We start from the raw sequence: 27,937 nt of genomic DNA, 5'->3' as shown, positions 1-27,937 counted from the left end.
CGCTTAGGCAGGACACACACGACACCCGAGGTAACGAGACCCTGGAAGCGGTGCGTCTCTCACAAGTCGGTGGGAAGTTTTGGAAGGCCAGTTGCGGGACCAGGCCATAGACGCTCAGGGTGGAAAGGCACGATCGGTGGGAACCTGGTGTGTGTCCACCCTTGCCTGGGTGCCGGGTTCACTGCAGAGAAACGATCGTATTGGGAAACGGAGGGGTCACGGTCGGTGACCTCAGATGACATCACAAAGGACTCGCCCGAAAGCTGACTGCGAAGGTCTGTGTGGAAGCCATTTTTGAATATTCATTCGTTTTGCTCTCTCTCTCCTTCCCCCCACTGTCCATCGCCACGGCAACGATTACTGCGAACTGAACTGAACTAAATTGAACTGAACTTTGCGTCACTTTGAAACTGGTCATTTACCCCTAGACAACGATAGAGCTTGATTGATCCTGTTATCTTAATTCTGTGTACATGTATGTTTATCATTGCTGAACTGTTGCATTCATTATCCTTTTGATTAGAGTACTGTGTTGCTTGTTTCTTTAATAAAACTTTCCTAGTTCTAGTAATCCAGACTCCAACTGAGTGATCCATTTCTGCTGGTTTGGCAACCCAGTTACGGGGTACGTAACATAAGTGGGGTTCTCATCCGCGATTTTGAACGCTAAATTTGGGACGGAGTAAATTGATTGGGTCAAAATTCCTGAAAGAAAGAAAAGACAAACAGCAGAAATGGAGGCTGAGGAATTTATAAAGGCGCCGACCTTGGAGGCATTACAGGATGCCAGGAAATCGGAATTGGTAGCTGTGGCCAAACGGTTGAATCTTGCTAAGGGGAAGTCGACAATGAGGAGAGAGGAGATACACAGAGCTATCGTAGAGCACTATGTATCTAAAGGTGTGTTTCCCCAAGGCGAGCTGGAGGTGGTGTCTATTGAAAAACCTGCTGGAGACGCGGTACAGGTGCAGCTTGAAAAACTGAGACTCAAGCACGAGTTCCGGGTACGGCAGTTAGAACACGAAGAGAAGCAGTTAGAAAGGCGGGAGAAAGAGAGAGAGTTAGAAAGGCAAGAGAGAGAGAGAGAGAGAGAGAGAGAGAGAGAGAGAGAGAGAAACAGTTGGAGAGAGAAGAGAAAGAGAGGCAATGGGAGCGAGAAGAGAGAGAGAGGCAGAGGGAAAGGGAATTCGAGCTGGACAAGTTAAGGATAAAGGCAGAGCAGGGGCCCGTGCCAAACCAAGGTGGAGAGTTCCGGGCGACCCAGGAGGTTAGGCTGGTTCCCCCATTTGACGATACCGGCGTGGATCAGTACTTTCTCCATTTCGAAAAAGTTGCTACAAGTCAGGACTGGCCGAGGGATAAGTGGGCTGTTTTGCTCAGAGTGTACTGAAAGGGAAAGCCCAAGAAGCTTACTCAGCTTTGTCCGCGGAAGATGCCCAGAGGAATGAGGTGGTGAAAGAGGCCATCCTCAGGATTTATGAGTTGGTCCCGGAGGCATACCGGCAGAGGTTCCGGAATGCGAGGAAGCAGTGGGACCGCACGTATTTAGAGTTTGCTCGTGAGATGCAGACATATTGTGAGCGTTGGTGCGCCTCGAAGGGGGTAGAGGGGGATTATGACAGACTGCTACAGCTGATCCTGATTGAGCAGTTTAAAGGTTGTGTTCCTGAGGGTATGAGACCCTACCTAGATGAGAAAGAGGCAGCCACATTAGCCGCAACTGCTAAGTTAGCGGATGAGTATGCGTTGATGCATAAAATGAGGTTTGCCCTGAGTAAAGGCTACCAGAAGGGTAGTCAGGACGGCGGGGAGAGTCCACCAGAAAGGTCAGAAAGTAAGCCGGGGACTAGTGAGAAGGATAAGGTAGACCGGGAGCAGTCTCGTAGGAAGTCTCCTGGGGTCGTCTATTATAATTGCGGGAAAGTCGGACACTTTGCGTCCAGGTGCTTTGCCCCAAAGAAGGAGACGGGAAAAGGAAAAACGGCGATTTTGACTGGCTGTATCGAGCTGGTAAACGAACCGCTAGGAGAGGACAGGTCTGCCCAAGTTCAGGAAGGGCGCGAGAAGTTTATCTCGGCCGGATTGGTGTCAGTGAAGGAGGGGTTAAAACCACTTCCAGTGCGGATCTGGAGAGACACGGGAGCGTGTCAGTCACTGATACTGAAGGGTGTATAGGAGTTTAGCTCAGAGACCCAGACTGGGGAGGTCAAGGTCAAAGGTATTGGGGAAGGGACAGAGGCCGTCCCTTTGCACCAGGTACACTTACGAAGCAACCTGGTCTCTGGACTAGTCATGATCGGGGTGAGGCCCGAATTACTGATGAAAGGTGTGGAAGTCTTGCTCGGTAATGACCTCGCCGGGGGAATCGTGTTCCCAGCCATGAGATTGACAGGTCAGCCTGCCAGCATTGAGGCTCCGCCCATGGACTCACAGGTTCATCACGGGACTGCGGTAGTAAATTTAGCTGAGGCGTTTCTGCCAGCCTTGTACAAGAAGCAGGTAGAAAGTGAAAAGAAGGAGTGTACTGAAGCAAGAGGTAGTGAGGGAGCTGACACAGACCTAGCATTAGCCAGGAAGGACTTTATACAGGCACAAGAGCGAGACGAGGAGCTGATGGATTTGGCAGAGACAGTTCTCTCTGACGCAGAATTAACAAGGGAACTAGTAGGCTATTGTGTGGAGGAGGAAGTGCTAAGAAAGAAAGGGAGACCAAGTACCGTACCCGCAGATGAGGAATGGGGGGTGGTGCAAAAGAGTTATGGGGATGAGATTTTTAACCTGGCCCACAAGGTACCCCCCGGTGGACATTTTGCGGTGCTGGAGGAAACAGTTGGTGGAATCATGAAAGAGGTTTACCGGCTGCACCGGAGGAAGGATGTTATTGATTATGGCCAACGCGAACTGAGACGGTCACAGGCTTTTGATATGCTAACAAACCTAGTCGGTGTTAGCGCGGAAATCAATGAAGCTAGGGTCCCCCTGATAAGAGAAAAAAACCATTTTGAAAAGATGAGTATGGTATCGACCAGATGGGAGAAGGCTATTGTTTTGACCAGCTCTGCTGATAAGGTCTCTCCCTTAATCCCCGAACAAAGCGACTCTTTAGGAGAAGTAATTAAACGACTCGCACACGTGTGTTTGATTGTCCTGAGGCGATGCAAAGAACTGGGACGTTGGGTGGTGTTTGTTACACTAGGCCAGCCCAGCGAGCAGCACCCCTATAGAATGAGTATTTCAGTGACTAAAGGGCTGACAAACACAGAGGTGTGTATTGGCGATGTAATACGGCTGTCTGAAGCCAGCTTGATAGTGAACCTTGAAAAAAATGAGTTTGGCCACACGAAGGTCACTTACCTGGGAATTGTGGTGACACAGGGGCAGCTGGCAGCGATGCAAGCTAAAGTGTGGGCTATCTCAGACATCCCAACCCCGACAGACAAGAGGGCCCTCAGAAGGCTCTTGGAGATGGTGGGGTACTGTAGGAGGTTTTGCAATAACTCTGCGGTTACTATCCCTCCCCCTCCCACTAAGCCCTTGCGAGAGAAAACTAAGTTGGAATGGGACGACCCTTGTTATTGTGGTCCGGGATGAAACCCAATGAGAGGTTACATTGATCGCAATTCATCAGTCTTTTTGGCCACTATGAAGTTTGCTAAGTTGGAGCCTGGTCTAAGGGATTATTAATAACACATATAAAAGGAACAGAAAATGTGATGGCTGACTGTCTGTCAGGTGTTGACAACTTCAAATTTGCTGTGTTAGCCAAATAGCTGATAAAGATGTGTATTTGTGTGTATCAAATAATGTATTCATGTTTGTAATTTTTACCCCGGTAAAAATCCTTAAAGGGGGGAAGTGTGACAAGAATACACATAGATTAAGATGTTAGCTGTCCTGTGCTGGCACCAGTGGGATCAGCAGTTGGTCTGCCACCTGTCTTCAGGAGAGACAGAGATAAGGAAACAATGAAGCAACATTTGGAGATGTTAATGAATGGACGGGAGAGAGTAACGGAAGGAGAGAGCTGTCAAGATCGGCTCCCCCTTTGAACCCTGAACTGTTTGAAGTGATGGACAGGCGATACCCCAGCAGGGGGATAAAAAGGGACAGGTTTGCTAAGGCAGGACACACACGACCCCCAAGGTAACGAGACCCTGGAAGCGGTGCGTCTCTCACAAGTCGGTGGGAAGTTCTGGAAGGCCAGTTGCGGGACCAGGCCATAGACGCTCAGGGTGGAAAGGCACGATCGGTGGGAACCTGGTGTGTGTCCACCCTTGCCTGGGTGCCGGGTTCACTGCAGAGAAACGATCGTATTGGGAAACGGAGGGGTCACGGTCGGTGACCTCAGATGACATCACAAAGGACTCGCCCGAAAGCTGACTGCGAAGGTCTGTGTGGAAGCCATTTTTGAATATTCATTCGTTTTGCTCTCTCTCTCCTTCCCCCCACTGTCCATCGCCACGGCAGCGATTACTGCGAACTGAACTGAACTAAATTGAACTGAACTTTGCGTCACTTTGAAACTGGTCATTTACCCCTAGACAACGATAGAGCTTGATTGATCCTGTTATCTTAATTCTGTGTACATGTATGTTTATCATTGCTGAACTGTTGCATTCATTATCCTTTTGATTAGAGTCCTGTGTTGCTTGTTTCTTTAATAAAACTTTCTTAGTTCTAGTAATCCAGACTCCAACTGAGTGATCCATTTCTGCTGGTTTGGCAACCCAGTTACGGGGTACGTAACATATTCTATTCCCATTGAAACAAATGCCAACATCACATTTGCCTTCTTTACCACAGACTCGACCTATAAATTAACCTTTTGAGAGTCTTATACCAGGACTGCCAAGTCCCTCTGCACCTCCGATGTTTGAATTTTCTCCTCATTTAGATAATAGTCTGCACTATTGTTCCTTTTACCAAAATGTATTAGCATACATTTCCCAACACTGTATGCCATCTGCCACTTTTTTTGCCCATTCTTCCAATTCGTCTAAGTCCTGCTGCAGTCACATTGCTTCCTCAGCACTACCTACCCCTCCACCTACCTTTGCATCATCTGCAAACTTTACCACAAGGCAGTGATTCCATTATACAAATCACTGACAATGTGAAAAGTAGCGGTCCCAATACTGACCCAAGGAACACCACTAGTCACTGGCAGCCAACTAGAAAAGGCCCCTTTTATTTCCACTCGCTGCCTCCTGCCTGTCAGCCATTCCTCTACCCATGTTAGTATCTTTCCTGTAACGCTAAAGGATTTTATCTTGTTAAGCAGCCTCATGTGTGGCATCTTACCAAATACCTTTTGAAAATCCAAGTAAATGACATCCACTGCCTCTCCTTTGGCCACCCTGCTTGTTACTTCCTCAAAGAAGTCAAACAGGTTTGTCAGGCTAGATTTCCCTTTACAAAAATCATGCTGACTTCGGCTTATTTTATCATTAGTCTCCAAGTACCCCGAAACCTCATCCTTAATAATAGACTCCAACACCTTCCCAACCACTGAGGTTAAGCTAACTGGCCTATAATTGCCTTTCTTTTGCCTTCCTCCCTTCTTAAAAAGTGGAGTAACATGCAGTATCACATGTCCTCTAGTTGAGACATCTATATTCTGATTAAGGAAACTTTACTGAACGCATTTGATGAACTTTTTCCCACCCAGCCATTTCACTGTATGGGTGGTGGTGGGGGGGGGAGGGGGGGGGCGGGGTCCCAGTCAATATGTGGAAAGGTAAAATCACCTATCACAACCTTGTTTCTTGCAACCGCCTGCGATCTCTCTACAAATTTGCTCTAAATGCTGTGGACTGTGAGTGGTCTAAAATATAAGCACATTAACGTAGTTATCACTTTCTTATTCCTCAGTTCTATACATAAAGCCTCCCGAGATGAGCTCTCCAGTCTGCCCTGACTGAGCACTGCAGTAAAATTTTCACTGACTAGCAATGCCACCCCTCCCCCTTTAATCCCTCCACTCTATCATGTCTAAAACGACAGAACCCAGGAAAATTAAGCTGCCAGTCCCACATGTTAGTGTTAACTAACACTAATTAATGTTGCAAAACATCCCCATGGCATTTGATTAGACAACAAAACAAGCTTACCTCACTCTTCTAATACTAAAAACAAGACTGTGCTTGGAACTGTGAATGATGCGAGTATCTTGTTTTCAAAAGGAAATTAATTTACTCTAGGAAATTTAGGGCAGTATATGCCTCAAAAAAAATGAGGAACTGTATACTTAGGCATTAGATCACAATATGGATGTTATGAAATTTTCCCTTCAACATGAGGCCTTTCCTCAAAAATAATGATTCAGTCAATTTGTTTCATGCTCCTAAAAGTGCTCATTGTGTCATCACACATCAGTTGAACAGCAAGGATCAGTTATTACACTGAAGGCAGCAAGACTGATATTCTTTCTCAGGCATAAGCTTTTACTTCACTAAAACAAACTCTTCAAACTGGCAAAACCATGCCCATCAAGAACACATATACCATTTTATTCATACCCCCTTTCTCCATCCCCATTAATGTCCCCCACAGTCTGCCTTTAGGGGCAATTTATAGTGGTGTGGGAGGAAACCCACACAAAGAACTTACAAACTATACACACACAGAACCAGAGGTGAGGAGTGAAGTTGAACTGCTGTCACTGTAACTAAACCATTTCTGAGTTGCCCATAGGTAGTGAGGCTGTTCATGATCTATCTCATTTCAACTGGTTCAGTAGCATGAATGAACAAACTTGCCTTCATGAACCACTTTTGACATTTTGAAGGTATCCAATGCTCCTCGTTAGCTAATGGATGGAGTTTAGTGAAGGAAACAGTTCTAAACTCAGAGCCAGTTCATATAAACAGCATACTTCAGTATTGGTTGGTGGCAGGGTTGGTTTATGTTATAAATGACATCCCTCACCTTTTTCTTTCAAAATACAGGGAGTAGTGGAACTAACTGCCAAGAGTTGTGGAACTCACTGCCAAGGGTGGTGGTATAGGCAAATAAATTAGGGACATTTATGAGACTCTTAGATGGGCACATGGATGAAAGGAAATGAAGGCTATGTGGTAAGAAAGGATTAGATTGATCTTTGGGTAAACTGAGAGGTTAGCAGAACAGGTTAGGCCAAAGGACCTGTACTGAATTATTCTGTGTTCTTGAGAATATTCTTCTTGTGCACCTGGCCTCAATCTATATTTCATGCAGATATGACTAACATACAGGTTTGCTCAAGTGTCAGCCCATGCAATGCATATTAATCTGTGGCAGACTAATTCAAAATGCAAGTGCTACATTACAACTAGCACTTGTTTAGAGAATAATGGACAGTGCTTGAAGTGCTAAGCCTTTACAGTGATGCCTCATGGTAGATGCAGAGATTGATACTATGACATGAAATTCAACATGGTATGAAATTCAATATTGCTCAGTTGCCACTAATAAATGTTTTTTTCTAAATGGCATGAAATTAAAAAAAGATTAAATCAATAAATGACTTGAAAATCTGGGATCAAGGTTCTAGGTACAGAACAAAAAGAAAGATAATTTTAATCGCGAGATACTTATAGATTCCCGGCTTTCATCAAAGTATATTTTAGCACAGTCACATGAAATATGATGAGGTGGACATGTATGAATGTTAAACTTTACATAAGTGTACCTTTCTCAGATGGGTTTCCATCCCAGGCACTATCATAATAACAGAGACAATTGTTCCAAGGAGTAAGAAAAATGCATAGATGAGGCGGGTCACCACAGAGTTCCTGGTAGAAGGACAGCATCCTGAAAGTAGACATGGTGCACTCCCACACAGACAAGAAGCCTGAAACACAAAATGCAAACAAAATTATACTGCAAAAAACTTCCAATTTCTGATTCTAAGATAATAATTTGCATTATAGTAGAATCTGATACAACAAAAATGCATTTCACATAAATTATAGCTCAAAACTTGCAGGCAAGTATTGAAAACAACAGGAATTCTGCAGATGCTGGAAATTCAAGCAACACACATAAAAGTTGCTGGTGAACGCAGCAGGCCAGGCAGCATCTCTAGGAAGAGGTGCAGTCGACGTTTCAGGCCGAGACCCTTCGTCAGGCAAGTATTGAATCTTATTGTTGATGTTTATGAAACTTGAGCACAAAGCTCTGCGTCACCTTTGTCACACACCAGCACTCATCGTTATTAAACAACACCGTCACACAATCGCATTCTACATCACCTTCATCAAACACCGTCACACACTAGCATTCCAAATCACCTTCATCAAACAACACCGTCACACACTAGCATTCCACATCACCTTCATCAAACAACACCGTCACACACTAGCATTCCAAATCACCTTCATCAAACAACACCGTCACACACTAGCATTCCAAATCACCTTCATCAAACAAGACCGTCACACACTAGCATTCTACATCACCTATGTCAAACAATGTCACACACTAAATTGGACGCCGAGTTTCCCCTAGCTGGACTTTAGAGACAAGTTGATCTTGCTGCCGCGGAGTGATCGGAAGGAGTGGTCTGATTTGGAAGGTTTAATGAGCCCTTCAATGCGAGGTGAGCATTCTGAATTAGTATCGGTCCTTACCTCCCTGGCAAATAAATGGCGGTGCCCAGGTGGAAAGTCCCAGTTATCGTAGGCTCAGAATGTTCTTGGGGATAACGCCCACCCCCAACAGGGAAGAGGAGTATGAGACTTGGGTGCAGCAGACCTCTCAGATGCTGGATGAGTGGTACTGCAATGATGATGTGAAAAATCAGCAACTGGTAGAGAGTCTGAGTGGTCCTTCGGCTGCTGACATAGTGAGATCCTTAAGGACACAAATACCTTTGGCTACGTCCGCAGGCTACATGCAAGCGCTAGAAAATGTATTTGGCGCAGTGGGAAGCCCAATAGGGATTCAGAACATGTTTCAGGACCAGGGAGAGAAAACTTCCACCTACATTTTTTGGCTATAGAGACAGTTGAGTTGCTTGTGGCATTGGGGGGGGGGGGGGGGCTGCCATTCCAACTGCTGAGGTGAATCAGTTAAGAATGGACCAAGTGGTGGAAAGGTGCACAATCACAGGATGTGATCACTTGGGGTCACTGAACGTCTTGTAAGATGCGCCCCCTCCCTTGTTGGTCAAGCTGATCAGAGAAGTAAGAGAGGAGGAGAATGTGACGGAGGCGTGGGTGACCTCCGTCGGCAGGGTACAGTCCTCAGTGGTAGCCCCCGTTGCTGAATTGACCCCTGGTAGCCCACCTCCAGAAGTGGTAAAGGAGCTTATTGCAGAGTTTAGAACTGAAATGCCCTGGTTGTCATCGGCAGGTGCGGCCACCCCACATGACAAAACCAAAAGGGGGTTGGAACCCCTGAGGGGACGGATTAAGCAGAGGGCTGCAAGTGAACGGGGTCCCGGGAGAAGGGGAATGATCAGTATTGTCTGCTATAATCGTGGGGAAGAGGGACACTTCAGGCCAGGAAAACCTTCGGAAAGTGAGCCTCCGGGTACCTAAGCGGAGAGAGATGTTGACAAACTTAGAAGAGACCCAGTGAGGGTCTCTGCATAGGCATGTTTTCATTGAGGCAGGGAAAGGATGGTAGGGTAAAAGAACCATGATGTACAAAGAATGTAGAAAATCTAGTTAAGAAGAAAACCTTAGAAAAGGTTCAAAAAACTAGGTACTGTTAGAGATCTAGAAAATTAGAAGTGTCAGGAAGTAGCTCAAGAATGAAATTAGGAGAGCTAGAAGGGGCCATGAGAAGGCCTTGGCAAGCAGGATTAAGGAAAACCCCAAAGCATTCTATAAGTATGTTGAGAGTAAAAGGAGGAGCCGTGTGAGAATAGGACCAATCAGGTGCAATAGTGGAAACGTGCATGGAGCCAGAGGAGATACCGGCGGTACTTAATGAATACCTTGACTCAGTATTCACCAGTGAAAAGGACCTTGGCAATTGTGGAGATGATTTACAGCAGACTGAAATGCTTGAGTGCACGGACATTAAGAAAGAGGACGTGCTGGAGCTGTTGAAAGGCATTAAGTTAAATAATTCACCGGGACCGGACGAGATATACCCCAGGCTACTGTGGGAAGCGAGAGAGATTGCTAAGACTCTGGCGACAATCTTTGCACCATTGATAGGGCGGGAGAAGTATCAGAGGATTAGAAAGTTGCAAATGTCGATCCCTTGTTCAAGAAACAGAGTAGAGATAACCCAGGAAATTATAGACCAGTGTGTCTTACTTCAATCATGGGCAAGTTATTGGAGGAGATCCTGAGAGGTAGGATTTATGAGCATTTGGAAAGACATAATCTGATTAGGGATAGTCAGGGCACAACCCTGATTATCAAGGGCAGGTCGTGCCTTTCGCACCTAATTGAATTCTTTGAGAATGTAACAAAACACATTGATGAAGATAGAGCAGTGGATGTAGTGTATAATGATTTCAGTAAGGTATTTGATAAGGTTCCCCATGCAAGGCTCATTCAGAAAGTAATGAGGCATGGGATCCAAGGAGACCTTGCTTTATGGATCCAAAATTGGCTTGCCCACAGAAGGTGGTTGTAGATAGTTCGTATTCTGTATGGAAGACAACGACCAGTGGTGTTTCGAAGGAATCTGTTCTGGGATCCCCTCCTCTTTGTGATTTTTATAAATTACCTGGATGAGGAAGTAGAAGGGTGGGTTAATAAGTTTGCTGATGACACAAAAGTTGGGGTTGTTGTGGACAGTCTGAAGGATTGTCAGAGGTTACAGCGGGACATTGATACGATGCAGAACTGGGTTGAGAAGTAGCAGATAGAGTTCAACCCAGATAAGTGTAAAGTAACACACATCAAAGTTGCTGGTGAATGCAGCAAGCCAGGCAGCATCTGTAGGAAGAGGTGCAGTCGACGCTTCAGGCCGAGACCCTTCGTCAAGACTAACTGAAAGAAGAGTGAGTAAGGGATTTGAAAGTTGGAGGGGGAGGGGTAGATCCAAAATGATAGGAGAAGACAGGAGGGGGAGGGATAGAGCCAAGAGCTGGACAGGTGATAGGCAAAAGGTCCCCTCTTGGCCAGCTCTTGGCTCTATCCCTCCCCCTCCTGTCTTCTCCTATCATTTTGGATCTCCCCCTCCCCCTCCAACTTTCAAATCCCTTACTCACTCTTCGTTCAGTTAGTCCTGACGAAGGGTCTCGGCCTGAAACGTCGACTGCACCTCTTCCTACAGATGCTGCCTGGCCTGCTGCGTTCACCAGCAACTTTGATGTGTGTTGCTTGAATTTCCAGCATCTGCAGAATTCCTGTTGTAAGTGTAAAGTAGTTCATTTGGGTAGGTCAAATGTGAAGACAGAATGTAATATTAATGGTAAGACTCTTGGCAGTGTGGAGGATCAGCAAGATCTTGGGGTCCATGTCCAAAGGACACTCAAAGCTGCTGCGCGGGTTGACAGTGTTAAGAAAGTGTATGGTGTGATGGCCTTTATCAATCATGGGATTGAGCTCAAGAGCCATGAAGTAATGTTAAAGCAGGTACAAGGGGGATGTCAGAGGTAAGTTTTTATTTTTACATAGAGAGTGGTGGATGTGTGGATTGTACTGCCAGCCACAGTGGAAGAGGCGGATACAACAGGGTCTTTTAAGAGACTCTTAGGTAGTTACACGGAGCTTAGAAAAATAGAGGGCGCTGCCATAGGGAAATGCTAGGCATTTTCTAGAGTAGGTTACATGGATGGCACAACATTGTGGGCCAGAGGGCCTGTAATGTGCTATAGATTTCTATGATTCTAGGATTTAGTGAGAGAACGGCCTGACGTCTCAGGGCGAACACGTTCCAAGTAATATATGAAGGAACACCCAAAAGCAAAAAATCGTATTCCTGAAAGAATAATGGGGCCAAGCTCCAGTGTATCGCTACGGATCGAGGGTATTAATGCCAGAGCCATACCTGAGACAGACTCTCAGGTTACTCTGCTCTACCATTCGTTTTACAACCAGTATTTGACGCGTTTACCATTTATGCTACTCAGTGCGCTAGAGATCTGGGGTCTTAGTATGGATGACCACCCAAGTGATGTTACTTGCTAGTTTTCGGAGGCAGATGTGGGAGTAGCTGAGGTCCTTGATACAGTAGAATTGGTTTGTCCTGACCCGGTCAAAAAGGGCAAAGCTTCAATTCTTGTGGGGACAAATACTCCTATTGTGAGGAGGCTGGCAGGAGCCTTCAAGAAGGTTGGAGAGAGCTTTCTGAAAACACTGTCCACTCACCGTTTTCCAAGCTGCTTTTGAGGAAGTGCGTGGCCGCATGATGAGCATAAATGAGGGACTGTGTGGTATATCCAGTCCAAACCAGTCACGTTATGGCCTGGGAAAGTAGCTAGAATGACGGGAAACTCCAAATTTCCCGGAATGCCTGATGCCAAGGCGCTCTTGGTGGATGCTCTAGAAGACCACAAACAGGAGTCATGCATACCTGCTGGGGTACTGGTGAGGCCCGAACTGCAGAAGCCCTTGGTTATACAGGTGAACAGGATGACAGTGATTGTCAGGAAGACCTCAGAGAGAGAGGTCACCCTCAGGCGGGTGACTGCAAAGTCTAATGTCCCTGTGAGACAAGCCAGGGAGAAACTCTCTCCGAAAAGGGAAAGTTGACTGCCGACTCATTCAACTTTGGGGACTTCCTGGTATGTGAAGGTCAGAAGAAGAGGCTGATAGAGGAGATGTTGAAGCTAGAAGATGTCTTTTCTACTGACAAATTTGATGTAGGTTGTTCCAAGAACACTCACGACACCACCCAAGTGACAGAGAACACCCTGTTCAGAGAAAGTCACAGCGACTGGCACCTGCAGAAGTAGAGAACATTCAGCAGCATCTACAAAAGCTGAAAGAAGCTGGGATCATCACTGAGTCCAGAAACCCCTATGTGTCTCCAATAGTGGTGGCCAGGAAGAAAAATGGGAAGGTATGGATGTGTGTGACCTATCGGACTCTGAACAGGTGCACAGCCCCTGACCAGTATATGGTCCCAAGAATCAAGGACACATTGGCCTGACTGGGTGGTGCGAAGTGATTCGGTGTGCCGGATTTGAGGAGTGGGTATTATCAGATACCCATGAGTGAGGCTGACAAAGAGAAGGTGGCATTCATATGTCCACTGGGACACTTCCAGTTTGAAAGGATGCCCCAGGGCATATCGGGAGCACCGGCAACTTTTCAGTGTGTTGTGAAGAAAACTGTGGGGGATATGAATTCGCTTAAGGTGTTGGTGTACCTGGATGATCTCGGTGTTCGGGCCACCTTGGAGGAACATGATGCAAGGCTACTGAAGGTGCTGGGCTACCTGAAAGCTGAAGGGTTAAAACTTTTCCTGGACAAGTGCCAGTTCTGCAAAACGTCTGTCAAGTATGTTGGGCACATAGTCTCACAGTCTGGAGTAGCTAAGGATACAAGATAGAGGTGATGACCACATGGCCAAAGCCTCAGACTGTGAGCACCCTGCACTCATTCTTTGGATTCTGTGGGTACTATTGGAGGTCCGTGAAGGACTACAATGAAGTGAGTCACCCTTTAAATCAGTTTCTGTGCGGTTACCCTCCTTTGGGGAAGAAAGGGAGGAGGACGAAAGGAGAGGATGGTAAAGATTATCTCAACCCTTCAGACCCTCTTGGAGCAAAATGGTATGCGAAATGTGAAGAGGCCTTTTAGTTGCTGAAGGTGCTGCCGCGTTGGCTTTTGCAGACCCCGGTTGCTGTATGTACTGCATACAGATGCCAGCAGAGAGGGCTTAAGGGTGTTCTATATCAGGATCAGGGCACAGGGTTGAGACCTGTCGTGTTTGTCAGTTGGAATCTGTCACCCTCTTAAGCAAAGCTACCCCACACACAAGTAGGTGTTCCTGGCATAGAAATGGGCTATGGTGGATAAGCTAAGTGACTATCTATATGGTGTCAAGTTCAAGGTGAGGACGGACAACAACCTATTAAATTATATCCTGACCACAGCAAAATTGGATGCCACAGGCCATCAATGGCTAGCAGCGTTGTCTTCCTATAATTTCTGCCTGAAGTACTGGCCAGGGAGTCAGAACATTGATGCAGATGCATTGTCCCGACTTGCACGTGAAGGGCTGGACAGGGACAGAGAGTGGGAAAGCGTTCCTGCCCCTAGAATCAAAGCAATGTGTCAGTTTTCTATCACAGAGAAGGCAGAGGACAGGCAAGAGCAGAATCGACCGTTTGATCATTTGGGAGTTTCTGCTGGTGCCCGTTCACAAGCTTACTGCAACCTGATTGTTCTGAAGACAAAGCAGTTGCCCGAATTGAGTTCTGGGAAAGTGTCCACTGCTCAGCGAGATCATGCTTGCACAGGTACCGTTTGGTCAGCAGTTGTGAAAGGGAAGATGGCCCAGCGGACAAGATTAGACACTCTACAATGTCTCTACTACTGAGAGAATGGCCCAGATTGGAGTTAAGGAACCAGATTCTATACCAGGTCACGTCGCCTCCAGACAAGCCTAGGCATGTGTTGAAAGCATTTCATGAAGACTCAGGTCATTTGGGGTTTAACAAGACCTATGGATTGGTCAGAGACTGGTTCTACTGGCCCCGAATGAAGTCTGAGGTAGAGGAGTACTGTAATCGTGCATTCAATGCATTTGGAGGAAGACGGTGCCTATGAGGGCTGATCCTTTATCCCATTTGCAGAGTGCGGGGCCACTTGATCTGGTGTGTATGGATTTCCTCTCTACAGAGTCAGATTCCAGCAACACTGCAAATGTCTTGGTTATTACTGATCACTACATCAGATATGCTCAAGCCTTCCTTACAAAGGATCAGAGGGTACCCACTGTGGCCAAAGTGTTACGGGAAAAGTATTTCGTTCATTATGGCCTTCCCAGATGGATGCATAGCAATCAAAGAAGGGATTTTGAGAGTAGGCTCATACATGAGTTACTGAACGTGCTTGGAGTTGAGAAGCCCAGGACTATGCCTCATCATCTGCAGGGTAATCCCCAACTAGACATTGCTCGTCATGCTCAGAACCCTGGATATCATCATTAAGAATAATGGAGTCAGCATATTGGGCATCTGATCCACCACTACAACTCTACACAGAATAAAACTACAGGATATTCGCCATATTATTGGATGTTTGGGCATTGACCTCTGTTTTGGGACTAGTGGGGAATATTTGCTACAGAAGACTAAACTTAACTATGTGTCTGACATGAGGAGGGAATTACAAAAGGCTTATGAACTAACAGAGGCCTCTGCTACCAGGCAGAATCAAGGAAATAAGAGGAGATATGATCAAAAGATTAGGTTCTCCCAACTGATGCCTGGAGACAGTTCACATAAAGAATTTGGGGCTACCTGGGAAGCATAAGTTGGCTGACCACTGGGTGGCTACGCCTTGCATAGTGGAGATTCAAATGCCAAACTTGTCAGTTTTCTGGGAATGGACCTGTCAGGATTCTCCACTGGAACCACCTTCTACCTCTAGGACAAGAGGTATGTGTTGACCCAGAGCCTGACATGGACCCTACACCTAAAACAGGACTCTGCAGCAATGTGAGAGAACAGAAGGACAAGCAGTGGGGAGGCCTGGAAGGGACTTAACCATTGAATGATGTACAAACTCATTTGTAAGGCCAGTGATATTGTGGGGATGGAACTGGACTCTCTGACGGTGGTGTCTGAAAACAGGATGCTGTCCAAGTTGCATGCCATCTTGGACAATGTCTCCCATTCACTACATAAAGTACTGGTTGGGCACAGGAGTACTTTCAGCCAGAAACTCATTCTACCGAGATGCAACACTGAGCGTCATAGGAAGTCATCCCAGCCTGTGGCCATCAAACTTTACAACTTCTCCCTTGGACGGTCAGACACCCTGAGCCAATAGGCTGGTCCTGGACATTTCCTGGCATAATTTACATATTATTATTTAATTTTTTATGGTTTTATATTGCTATATTTATACTCTATTCTTGGTTGGTGCAACCGTAACAAAACCCAGTTTCTCTCGGGATCAATAAAGTATGACTGACTATGACTATGACTATGGACTCAGAGAATGAGGAAATGGGGGTGTGGTATATGCAAACTCCCCAATAATTGATGAAGTGATACCCAAACCTCCCCACGCTGATGCAGATGAAACGAGGAGGATTAGTAATGGGTGGGTAGGCTTGCAGCTAGACAATGAAGGGAGACTGGGCTCTAAAGTAACTGGGAATGGAGCTGAGCTCAGCCAAGTTACAGGGGAACCTTAGTTGCTGGAAGGCATGAGGAATGGACAGGGGGAGGCCTCTCCACATAGACAGAAAAGATCCCAAGGAGTATCTGAAACTAAAGGAGTAGATGATAGAATCAAGAGGTCTCAAGAGTCAGGACACCCCCAAATAGGCTAACCTATGTCGCACTGGGGGAACAGAGTGTTATGTCCATCTCCCTAGTGAGATATGTCACTACCATTTACAAATGGATTGGAAGTTCTGACATCACAAAATTCCTTTCAAAACTGTGTTATTTTGGTGGGGGGGGGGGAGTGTAATGCCCTAGTAACGGTTTTACTGCTAATGTTGTATGGTATGTTATGTAATGGTCTTTCTATAGAAGCAGTATTTGGGTTACTGTTAAAGATAAGGGATGCTTAGGAATGTGGGTCATCCAATCAGGAGAGTGGAATGGGCAGAAGGTTCTAGAGAAGGCTGGGGGAGCAGCAGTGACTGACACTGGAGTGGGACTTTGTCTTTGTTCAGTGGGAGATGAAGAGAAGACGCTGGAGAGAACCAGTCGTAGGATTCGATCCAGTGGGAAAACGTGATTCGATGGAGCCAAGGCGCGGAGGTCTATTAGGATTGGCAAAGATGGCTTTTGCAAAATGTGAGCTTCCACCCGTGCACATTTGACTGTTTACTTGTAATGGGCCCTTTTTGTTTTTTTTCTTTACTAACTCTTCAGTTAACATTCATAAATATACTTCTTTATAATTGTATGCATTGACCAACCTGTTATTTTATTGCAGGGCAGTAAATCACACAGCATTCACACAAACCAGGGTTTGAGTGAGTGTGACATCCCAATCTCATGGCAGGACCAAAGTCATAAATACTCTAGACATACAAAGTCAGAGAAAAGTTGGTTTTCTAAGTGCAGAGGCCAGTGGCTATTAGAGGGTTTAAGAATCCACTTCCCACTTCTAGAGATGCCCAGTAAAAAGGATGTAAACCTCAGGATCGCCCAGCTCGTGTTCTTCTAGGGGATTACAGCCTTTGGCCCTGCCAAACTAAGAAATCACGTTTGTGTGGATGCTGTGTTATGTACCGCCCAACCCACAACAGAAAATATCAGACAGTACACCATATGCAATTAAATGACTGAACTTTATAAATCTCAATCTGAATGTAGGGTTAGTAATGATAATAAAAAAAGGGCCCAGTTCAAGGAAAAGTCAAAAGTGCACGTTGGAGCTCACTCAGTCGTCATTCTGCCACCACCATCAACCTTCAGACCCTCGGACCCCAGTCCACTCAGTCCGGTGGTCTACCAGCTCTCTCCACACGCGTCTTCCCTCTTCATCTCTCCTCAACAAAGACCGTGAAAAACTTCCTTCCAGATTCACAAGACAGAGCAAAGATTGGCAATCTCTGATTGGCTAACATGCATACCACAGTCCTGTTATCACCAACCATAACCCAAACACTGCTGCTACAGAGAAACTGTTACCTCAGCAGTGAACAATACAGAGAAGCCATTACACTAGCCTTATCAGTGAAACATTACAGCGCGTTACAAGGGGTTTCACAACCATTGAGTACATCTATGTGAAATGCTGTCACAGGGAAGCAGCACCCAACTTCCCTCGGGAGCAATAAAGTATGACTATGACTATGAGTATGACTATCATCATCATCAGGGATTTCCACAACCCAGGACATGCTGTCATCTTGCTGGTGCCATCAAGAAGGTGGTACAGGCCTCACACCACCAGGTTCAGGTACAGTTGCTACTCCTCAACCATCAGGCTCTTGAACCAAAGGTGATAACTTCACTTGCCCCATCATTGAAATGTTCCACAATCAATGGATTCATTTTCAAGTACTCTTCATCTCAAGTTCTCACTATTTATTGCTTTTTTTCCCCTTCTTTTTGTATTTATATAGTTTGTTGTCTTCTGCACTCTATTTGAAAGTCATTATTGGGCACTCTTTCATTGATCTATAGATTTACTGAGTATGCCTGCAAGAAAATAAATCTCAGGGATTTGTGGTGACATATATGTACTTTGATAATAAAATTCATTCTAAACTTTGAACAATATAAATGCATGCCAGTATTTCTATATTTATGTCCATTTTATTCCTTATCTGCACTTCAACCCCTAACTTTATATTTTAATTCTTTACAGTTGTTGAACATTGTTTTTTGTTACATATAGTGCCAACATACCAAGACAAACATACATAAATGTATATGGCAAATAAAATTGACCCTTAAAAGATTGCTAGAACGAATGAGGTGGGATCAATGCTGCTAGCTGATTAGTGGGACCAGAAAGGGCTGGGAATGGGAATGAAAATACTACAGAAAGGGAAAAGAAATTGAGGTGGTTGACGAGTATGTGTGGGAGGAGGACATGGAGGTGTGGGGAGGGGGTTGTGGGTTGAGATTTAGGCAGCAGTCATTTCCAGAGGATGCTTGTCCTTTAATTTTTTTCCCCATTCCTGACTTGCCTGTTCTTCGTGTTCTCCACCTCTCCCCCTCTAACACTAACATACACACACACACACTCCCCACCCACCTAGATTTCTTCCGCTGTTGCTCACTGCTCCCATCCCCCTCCACCCACCTAGTTTCACCTGCCTATCATCCCCTCTCCACATGGTTCCACCTATCAACCACCAGCCTCTGTCCAACACCCATCACACAGCAGTACAGAAACATAGAAAACATACAGCACAATATAGGCCCTTCAGCTCACAAAGCTGTGCCGAACATGTCCCTGCCTTACGAGGGGTGATTGATAAGTTCGTGGCCTAAGGTAGAAGGAGTCAATTTTAGAAAACATAGCACATTTATTTTTCAACATAGTCCCCTCCTTCCTTTACACACTTAGTCCAGCGGTCGTGGAGCACACGGATCCCTTCTTTGTAGAAATCGGTGTTTTGGACCTCCAGAAGTGGTCCACAGCAGGGGTGATTGCTAAGTTCGTGGCCTAAGGTAGGAGGAGATGAGTTATTAACTTCAAACTTTCTGCATTTTCACTCAAAGAGTTGAACTGCACGTGCATGTAACGAGAGCTGTATAACTGTCTCCTCCTACCTTAGGCCACAAACTTATCAATCACCCCTGCTGTGGACCACCTGGAGGTCCAAGACACTCTCATCACATGCACGTTCAGTTCAACTCTCTGAGTGATAATGCAGAAAAGTTAATAACTCATCTCCTTCTACCTTAGGCCACAAACTTATCATTCACCCCTGCTGTGGACCACTTCTACAAAGAAGGGATCCGTATGCTCCACGACCGCTGGACTAAGTGTGTACATGTAGGAGGGGCCTTTGTTGAAAAATAGATGTACTAGATTTTCTGAAATTGACTCCTTCTACCTTCGGCCACGAACTTATCAATCAACCCTTGAAGAACTACCTAGGCTTTACACATACCCTCTATTTTTCTAAGCTCTATGCAGCCGTCCAGGAGTCCCTTGAAAGACCCTATCGTTCCCACCTCCACCGCCGCCACCAGTAGCCCATTCCACGCACTCACCACTCTCTGCATAAAAAACTTACCCCTGCCATCTCTTCCGTACCTACTTCCAAGCACCTTAAAACTATGCCCTCTCGTGCTAGCCATCTTAGCCCTGCGGAAAAGTCTCTGACTATCCAAACGATAATGCCTCTCGTTATCTTGTACACTATAGGCTATTGTTATTCAAAAGAAGCATTAGAGGAGCTCAGCAGGTTAGGTAGTCATGCTCCTAATGTAGTCTCTTTTACATCGGTGTCACCAGATGCAAATTCGGAGACTATTTCAGAGAGGAACTTCACTGTCTGCTGAGCCAGCCAGGATCTCCCTGTTCCAATTCACATTTCCACACTGACTTGACTGTCCACTGCCATATTACAGCTAAACGAAATCTTGAGGTACAATATCACACGAGGTATAGTTAGTAAGTTAGCTGATCTTGATCGGCTGAGTAACTGAGCTGAGAAATGGTGGATGGAGTTTATTTTGGATAAGTGCATTTTGAAAAGCCCAATGAAGGCAAGACTTTCACAGTGAATGGCAGGGCCCTGGGGAGTGTTGTAGAACAGAGGAACCTTGGAGTACAAGTAAATAATTCACTGAAAGTGAAGTCACAGAGTGGTGAAGAAAGCTTTTTCCACACAAGCCTTTATAAATCAGGGCACTAAGTATAACAGTTGGGAGGTGACTGTGCCATTATACAGGACACAGGTGAGGTCACACTTGTGTTCAGTTTCAGCTATCCTGCTATAAGAAAGATGTTATTAAACTGGAAAGAGTGCAGAAAATATCTACAAGGATATTGCCAAGATTTGAGCTTCTGCATTCTCGGGAGAGGCTTGGACTTTATTCCTTACACCATAGGAAACTGACAAGTGATCTTAAGAAGTATAAATTCACTTGGGGCATAGATAGTATGAATGTACTCCTTTTTTTACCTCCCCCCCCCCCCAAGAGTTGAGGAATCAAGAACTAGAGAGCGCAGGTTTAAGGTGAGAAGGGAAAGTTTAATTTGAGCTTAAGGGGAAACATTATTTTTACACAAAGGATGACACTCCAGTAGTGAGGATAAGAATAGGATAATTTGGTAGATAAATGTGCGGCTGAGGAATTGGTGCAAGGGTCAAGGTTTCAGATTTCTAGATCATTGAGATCTATTCTGCAGAAAACCATAAGATATAGGAGCAGAAGTAGGCCATTCAGCTTATCGAGTCTGCTCTGCCATTCAATCATGGGCTGATCCAATTCTCCCAGTCATCCCCACTCCCTTGCCTTCTCCCCATACCCTTTAATGCCCTGGTTAATCAAGAACCTATCTATCTCTGCCTAAATGCACTCAATGACGGCCTTCACAGCCACTCGTGGCAACAAATTCCACAGATTTACCACCCTCTGACTAAAGTAATTTTTCCACATCTCTGTTCTAAATGGACATCTTCAATCCTGAAGTCATGCCCTCTTGTCCTGAACACCCCTACCATGGGAAATAACTTTGCCATATCTGATCTGTTCAGACCTTTTAACATTTGGAATGTTTCTATGAGATCCCCCCTCATTCTACTGAACTCCAGGGAATGTAGCCTAAGAGCTGCCAGACGTTCCCCATTCCCATTCTGATATGTCCATCCATGGCCTCCTCTACTGTCAAGATGAAGCCACACTCAGGTTGGAGGAACAACACCTTATATTCCATCTGGGTAGCCTCCAACCTGATGGCATGAACATTGATTTCTCTAATTTCCATTAATGTCCCTCATCCCCTTCTAACCCCATCCCTTATTTATTTATTTTTTTCCCCTTCCTTTCTCTGTCTTTTTTCTCCCTCTGTCCCTCTTACTATATCTTCCTCTGGTGCTCCCCTCCCCCTTTCTTTCTCCCTAGGCCTCCTGTCCCATGATTCTCTCCCTTCTGCAGCCTTGTATCCCTTTTGACAATCAACTTTCCATCTCTTAGCTCCATCCCTCACCCTCCTGTCTTCTCTTATCATTTCGGATCTCCCCCTCCCACTTTCAAATCTCTTACTATCTCTTCTATCAGTTAGTCCTGCCGAAGGGTCCCAGCCCGAAACATCGACTGTACCTCTTCCTGTAGATGCTGCCTGGACTGCTGCGTTCCACCAGCATTTTGTGTGTGTTCCCCATATGGTAACTCTTTCACTCCTGGAATCATTCTTGTGAATCTTCTCTGAACCCTCTCCAACGTCAGTATATCCTTTCCAAAATAAGGAACCCAAAACTGCCCACAATATTCCCAAGTGTGGTGTCACGTGCCTTATAGAGCCTGAACATCACATTGCTGCTCTTATATTCTATACCTCTAGAAATGAATGCCAACATTGCCTTTGCCGTCTTCACCACTGACTCAACCTGGAGGTTAATCTTCAGGGTATACTGCACAAGGACTCCCAAGTCCCTGTGCATTTGTGCATTTTGAATTCTCTCCCCATCTAAATAATAGTCTCCATGACCATACACTTTCCAACATTGTATTTCAACATGGCTTGTACAAAAATGATGGGTTATTTGTCTCAATGGGGACAAATATCCTTGCAGGCAGGTTTGCTAGAGCTGCTAGAGAGGGTTTAAACTAATTTGACAGGGAGATGGAAATCAGAATAATAGGGCTGAGGATGCAGCAATTGGTATACAAGTAGATGTCATGTGTAGTGAGACCATCAGGAAGGACAGGCAGACAGTGGGGCAAAATTGCAGTCAGTGGGTTGAGTCGAAGTGTGACATGGGGCAAAATTAAAAATCAAAAGATGTAGAATCCTTGTGGGTAAAGTTAAAAAATTGCAACTGTAAAAAAAACCCTGATGGGATTTATATACTGGCCTCCTAACACTGCCCCACTCCACTTACACCTCCTTTATTTTTATTGACTCAAGCAGTGACTCACTCCCAACAAGAGTTGTAGTTTTCAAATGGTTCCTAATCTGCAAGATGTCACTATCTTGCTTGCTACTTCAAATAGGTTTCTGTCACCTGCACGGTTTTTTTTTAAATAACTTGGTTAAATAATTAAAATCAGCACAAATATTGATTTTATTTTAAAATTGTAATTTTAGTATGATGGATCAATGTATCAAATTTTATGTTTGTTGGGCTGCCCTTACTGTGCAGTTCTGGTCAACACACTTAAGGAAGGATCTAATTAAGTTAGAGAGGATGCAGAAATGATTCACAAGGAAGTTGCCTGGATTGGAGAGCTTGAGTTACCAGGAGAAATTGGAAAAGCTTGGGCTGAGTGTTGACATGACAAAATTATAAGAATAAGGCCAAGGAAGTGACTATGAATGTCAAGAATGGGAAGTAGAAACAACATACACCAGCCTTCATTGAGGGGTCAGTGAAGGAAAAGCTGAGCAACTTTAAGTTTCTGAAGTTACATCTGTGACAATCTACCCTGAGCCCAACAAACTGATGCAATAATGAAGAAGACATCAGCAGCTCTGCTTTGTTAGGAATTTGAGATGTAGTATGTCACCATGGATACTTACAAATTTCTATAGATACATGATAGAGAGTATCCTGACTGATATGGACCCTCAGTGCACACAATCTTAAGAGGGTGCAGAGGGTTGTGAACTTAACATTGTCAAGGATATCTTCAATAGGCCATGCCTCAAGGAGGCATCCATTATTAAGGAGCCTCAGCATCTGAGATATGCCCCCTTCACATTGCTACAATCAGGGAGAAGCTACTGAAGAGCAACACTCAATGATTTAGGAACAGCTTCATCTGCTTCACTATCAGATTTCTGAACAGTCCATAAACACTACCTCATTATCCCTTTTTTGTGTTATTTATATATGTCTTTTGATTTTACTGCTGCTGCTAACAACAAATTTCACATCATATATCAGTAATAATAGATCTGATTTTGATTCTAAATAGGCATAGATAGGTTGATAGTCAGTGTGTAGTTCCCATAGTATGTCCAAAGCTAAAGGCACAGGCTTAAAGTGATGGAAAATAAGAGGGGAAGTAGTTTAGAGGCAAAAGTTTTTCAGACTAAGAGTAGTTGATCATCATTAATCAGACCATAAGACATAGGAGCAGAATTAGGCCAACTGCCCCATCGAGTCTGCTCTGCCATTCAATCATGGCTGATCCTTTTGATTTTATTTCCTCCTCAACCCCAGTCCCAGCCTTCTCTCTGTAACCTTTGATGCCATGTCCAATCAAGAACCTATCAATCTCTGCCTTAAATACACCCAATGACCTGGCTTCCACAGCTGCATGTGGCAACAAATTCCACAAATTCACCACCCTTTGGCGAAAGAAATTTTTCCTGCATCTGTTTTGAAAGGGCGCCCCTCTATCCTGAGGCTGAGCCTTCTTGTCCTAGACTCTCCCACCATGGTGTAATGACGTGGTGGTGGAGGAGGAGGCAGGAACAGTAACAACACTTAAGAGGCATCTTGACAGATACTTCAATGAACAGAGCATAGAGGGATTTGGAATTAGTGGAGACAAGTGGGACTAGCACAGATAGACATGAGGGTCAGCACAGATGTGGTGGGCTGAAAGGTCTGTTCAATGCTGCACAACTCCTTGAATTAACACATTTACCATATAATCCTTGATTTACCATTTACAGACTGACATATCCATAAGCAACACAAAAGGCTACAGCTGCTAGAATCTGGAGCCAAAGCACAAAACGTTGGAGGAACTCAGCAGGTCAACCAACATCAGTGAAGGTAATAGTCTGGTCACCGTTTCAGGTTGACATCCTCAACTGAAACGTCAACTACCTCTTGCAGCCTGGCCTGTTGAGTTCATCCAGTAGTTTGTTCCTTATTTTCCATTGATTAAAATCTGTGACAGGGCAAGGAGAAACATTTTTCAAAACATCAGGGCACAAGTAACTTCAGGTCAGTAACTCAACTAAGAAGTTAGGGATATCGAGGTGAAAAAAATGAGATTGGGTGAGCTGCACTAGGAATAACACTGGTAACATGACAATGAGATGCATTCACTCCATCTACACTCGAGTACGGAATGAAAAGTAGCATTCCTTGAAAAGGCCAAAACTCCCAATAAAGGAAAAATAGTCACCTGTCTAATGCAACACTTGGCATCATGATCTGAGAATGAAGAAAATTGCAAGCTCATACTCATCCAACTAAAACGCTGCGGCACCACAAGTGTTCTCCATAAAAAGAAACACTGAAACTATTTACAAGGAATTCAAACAAAATTTCTTCGATCAGGAAGTGAAAGTTTCAACAAAGCTGCAGTGTATGATGCAGGTTCCCGATTCCTGCGGAAAACTGACGATTAAAATGAAAATAGAAGATGAATACTGGGTTAAGATTGTGTGGATTGTGATCTGGGGTCAGAAAATGGCGAAAGGACCTTTAAACCGATGGGTCCGTAGTTTGGGGTTGGCTGGGGAGAGGAGGGGAAAGAGAAAGGCCCAGCAGGTTTGGATGAGAGAAGTAGGGAGTGAGAGGGAAAGAGGCAGGCCCGGGGTTGAGGGACAAGGAGGTACATCGATCCCAGTCCACAGCCTTTAGCCCCTTCCCCCCTAAACAGATTCCTTGAGCTTTCCCGGGATTACGGTACTCACACAGCTGGCCAGAGAGCAGATACCCAGACAAGCTCCCATTGTCGGCGACTCCCGGATTCTAGATGTCGACACAGAAAGATTCCTTCAACTCCTCTCTTCCGTTCAGTGCTTTCCGTCAATTTCCGGTCACTCTTCGCTTACCTTCGGCACTTTCCGCCAAACGCCGACCGTGTCTCCTTACCTTCGGCACTTTCCGCCAATCCGCTGTTTCCACTGTCGCTTCCCGGCTGAAAGGGTTCGTGGGGGTGATACAACATGGATGGTGGGGTTTGCAGCAAGAACTGGAAATATACCCTAAAAGAGCCGCCTATAGTTATTACCTTTAAGAACTCCCCAATCATGCGCTGACTAATCTTGAACATTACGTAGAAAAATAAAGACGCAAGCGACAGATGCTGGGATCTGAAGCAAAACACAAAAGTCAGGAGGAACTCAGCAGGTCTTGCGGAGAAATGAACACGAGACATTTCGGGTGGAGAGCCTCAAGGTGGGAAATTAGGATTTCTGAATCAAAAGTTCATTTTTAAACATCAAATGCCATAATTTAAGATGCAATCACAAACACAAGAAATTCTGCGGATGCTGCAAATCCAGAGTAATACGCGCAAAATGCTGAAGGAACTCAGTATATCAGGCAGTATCTATGGAAATGAATAAACAGTCAACGTTTCGACTGAGGCCCTTCATCAGAATTGAGAAAGAAGGGAGAAAGACGCCGGAATTTTAAAAAAGGTGGGGACAGGAGAAGGAGGATAGCCAGAAGGTGATAGTTGAAGCCAGGTGGGTGAGAAAAGTAAAGAGCTGGAGAGAAAGGAACTTGCTAGGCCAGGAAAGTGGACTGTGTGAGAAAGGGAAGAAGGAGGGGCACTGAGGGAGGGGGTGGTGGTGAAGATCTGTATAGTGGCAGGATCCTTTGGAGATGGCGGAAGCTGCGGAGAATGATGTGTTGGATGCAGAGACGCATAAGACCAAGAGGAATTCTATCACTGTTAAGGCAGCGGGAAAAGGAGGGGATGCAGGTGAGGGCAGCATCTGTGGTGGAGGAAGGGAAACTCCATTCTTTGAAGAAGGAGGATCTCTGATGTCCTGGAAAGGAAAGCCATATCCTGGAAATAGATGCAGCGGAGGTGAAGGAACTGAGAATAGGGAATAGACAATAGACAATAGGTGCAGGAGTAGGCCATTCGGCCCTTCCAGCCAGCACCGCCATTCACTGTGATTATGGCTGATCATCCACAATCAGTATCCAGTTCCTGCCTTATCCCCATAACCTTTGATTCCGCTATCTTTAAGATCTCTATCCGTCTCTTTCTTGAAAGCATCCAGAGACTTGGCCTCCACAGCCTTCTGGGGCAGAGTATTCCATATATCCACCACTCTCTGGGTGAAAAAGTTTTTCCTCAACTCCATTCTAAATGGCCTACCCCTTATTCCTAAACTGTGGCCTCTGGTTCTGGACTCACCCATCAGCGGGAACATGCTTCCTGCCTCCAGCATGTCCAATCCCTTAATAATATATGTTTCAATAAGATCCCCTCTCAGCCTTCTAAATTCCAGAGTATACAAGCCCAGTCGCTCCAATCTTTCGACATATGACAGTCCCGCCATCCCGGGAATTAACCTTGTGAACCTACGCTGCATTCCCTCAATAGCAAGAATGTCCTTCCTCAAATCTGGAGACCAGAACAGCACACAGTACTCCAGGTGTGGTCTCACCAGGGCCCTCTACAGCTGCAGAAGGACCTCTTTGCTCTTATACTCAATTCCCCTTGTTATGAAGGCTAGCATGCCATTAGATTTCTTCACTGCCTGCTGTACTTGCATGCTTGCTTTCAGTGACTGATGTACAAGAACACTTAGATCTCGTTGTGCTTCCCCTTTTCCTAACTTGACTCCATTTAGATAATAATCTGCTCTCCTGTTCTTACCACCAAAGTGGATAACCTCACATTTATCCACATTAAACTGCATCTGCCATGCATCTGCCCACTCACCCAGCCTGTCCAAGTCACCCTGCATTCTTGTAACATCCTCCTCACATTTCACATTCCACCCAGCTTTGTGTCATCGGCAAATTGGCTAATGTTACTTTTAATTTCCTCATCTAAATCATTAATATATATTGTAAACAGCTGCGGTCCCAGCACTGAACCCTGCGGTACCCCACTGGTCACTGCCTGCCATTCCGAAAGGGACCCGTTAATCGCTACTCTTTCTTTTCTGTCAGCCAGCCAATTTTCAATCCATGTCACTACTCAGTCCCCAATACCATGTGCCCTAATTTTGTCCACTAATCTCCTATGTGGGACTTTATCAAAAGCTTTCTGAAAGTCCAGGTACACTACATCCACTGGCTGTCCCTTGTCCATTTTCATAGTTACATCCTCAAAAAATTCCAGAAGATTAGTCAAGCACGATTTCCCCTTCGTAAATCCATGCTGACTCGGACCGATCCTGTTACTGTTATCCAGATGTGTCGTAATTTCATCTTTTATAATTAACTCCAGCATCTTTCCCACCACTGACGTCAGGCTAACCGGTCTATAATTCCCTGTTTTCTCTCTTTCTCCCTTCTTGAAGAGAGGGACAACATTAGCCACCCTCCAATCCACAGGAAC

The 27,937-nt window shown here is 45.2% G+C and overlaps 1 protein-coding gene across 1 annotated transcript in view; it reads right to left on the bottom strand.

The window, feature by feature from the left end:
• LOC140190647 (serine incorporator 1-like) overlaps positions 1-25,440 on the bottom strand; it is a 65,933-nt gene extending 40,493 nt beyond the window's left edge. The window contains exons 1-2 of the mRNA XM_072247405.1: positions 25,320-25,440; positions 7,670-7,831 (exon numbers count right to left, since the gene is read on the bottom strand). Of these exons, the coding sequence (XP_072103506.1) occupies positions 7,670-7,831; positions 25,320-25,358 (201 nt within the window). The 5' untranslated portion in view covers positions 25,359-25,440. The remainder of the gene's footprint in view (positions 1-7,669; positions 7,832-25,319) is intronic.
• Between the last annotated feature and the right edge of the window lie 2,497 nt (positions 25,441-27,937).

The sequence above is a fragment of the Mobula birostris genome, chromosome 30 (assembly GCF_030028105.1).
Source record: "Mobula birostris isolate sMobBir1 chromosome 30, sMobBir1.hap1, whole genome shotgun sequence".
NCBI lineage: Eukaryota > Metazoa > Chordata > Chondrichthyes > Myliobatiformes > Myliobatidae > Mobula > Mobula birostris.
The sequence above is the reverse complement of the archived record's forward strand: the minus strand, read 5'-3'. Positions and strand labels throughout refer to the sequence as shown.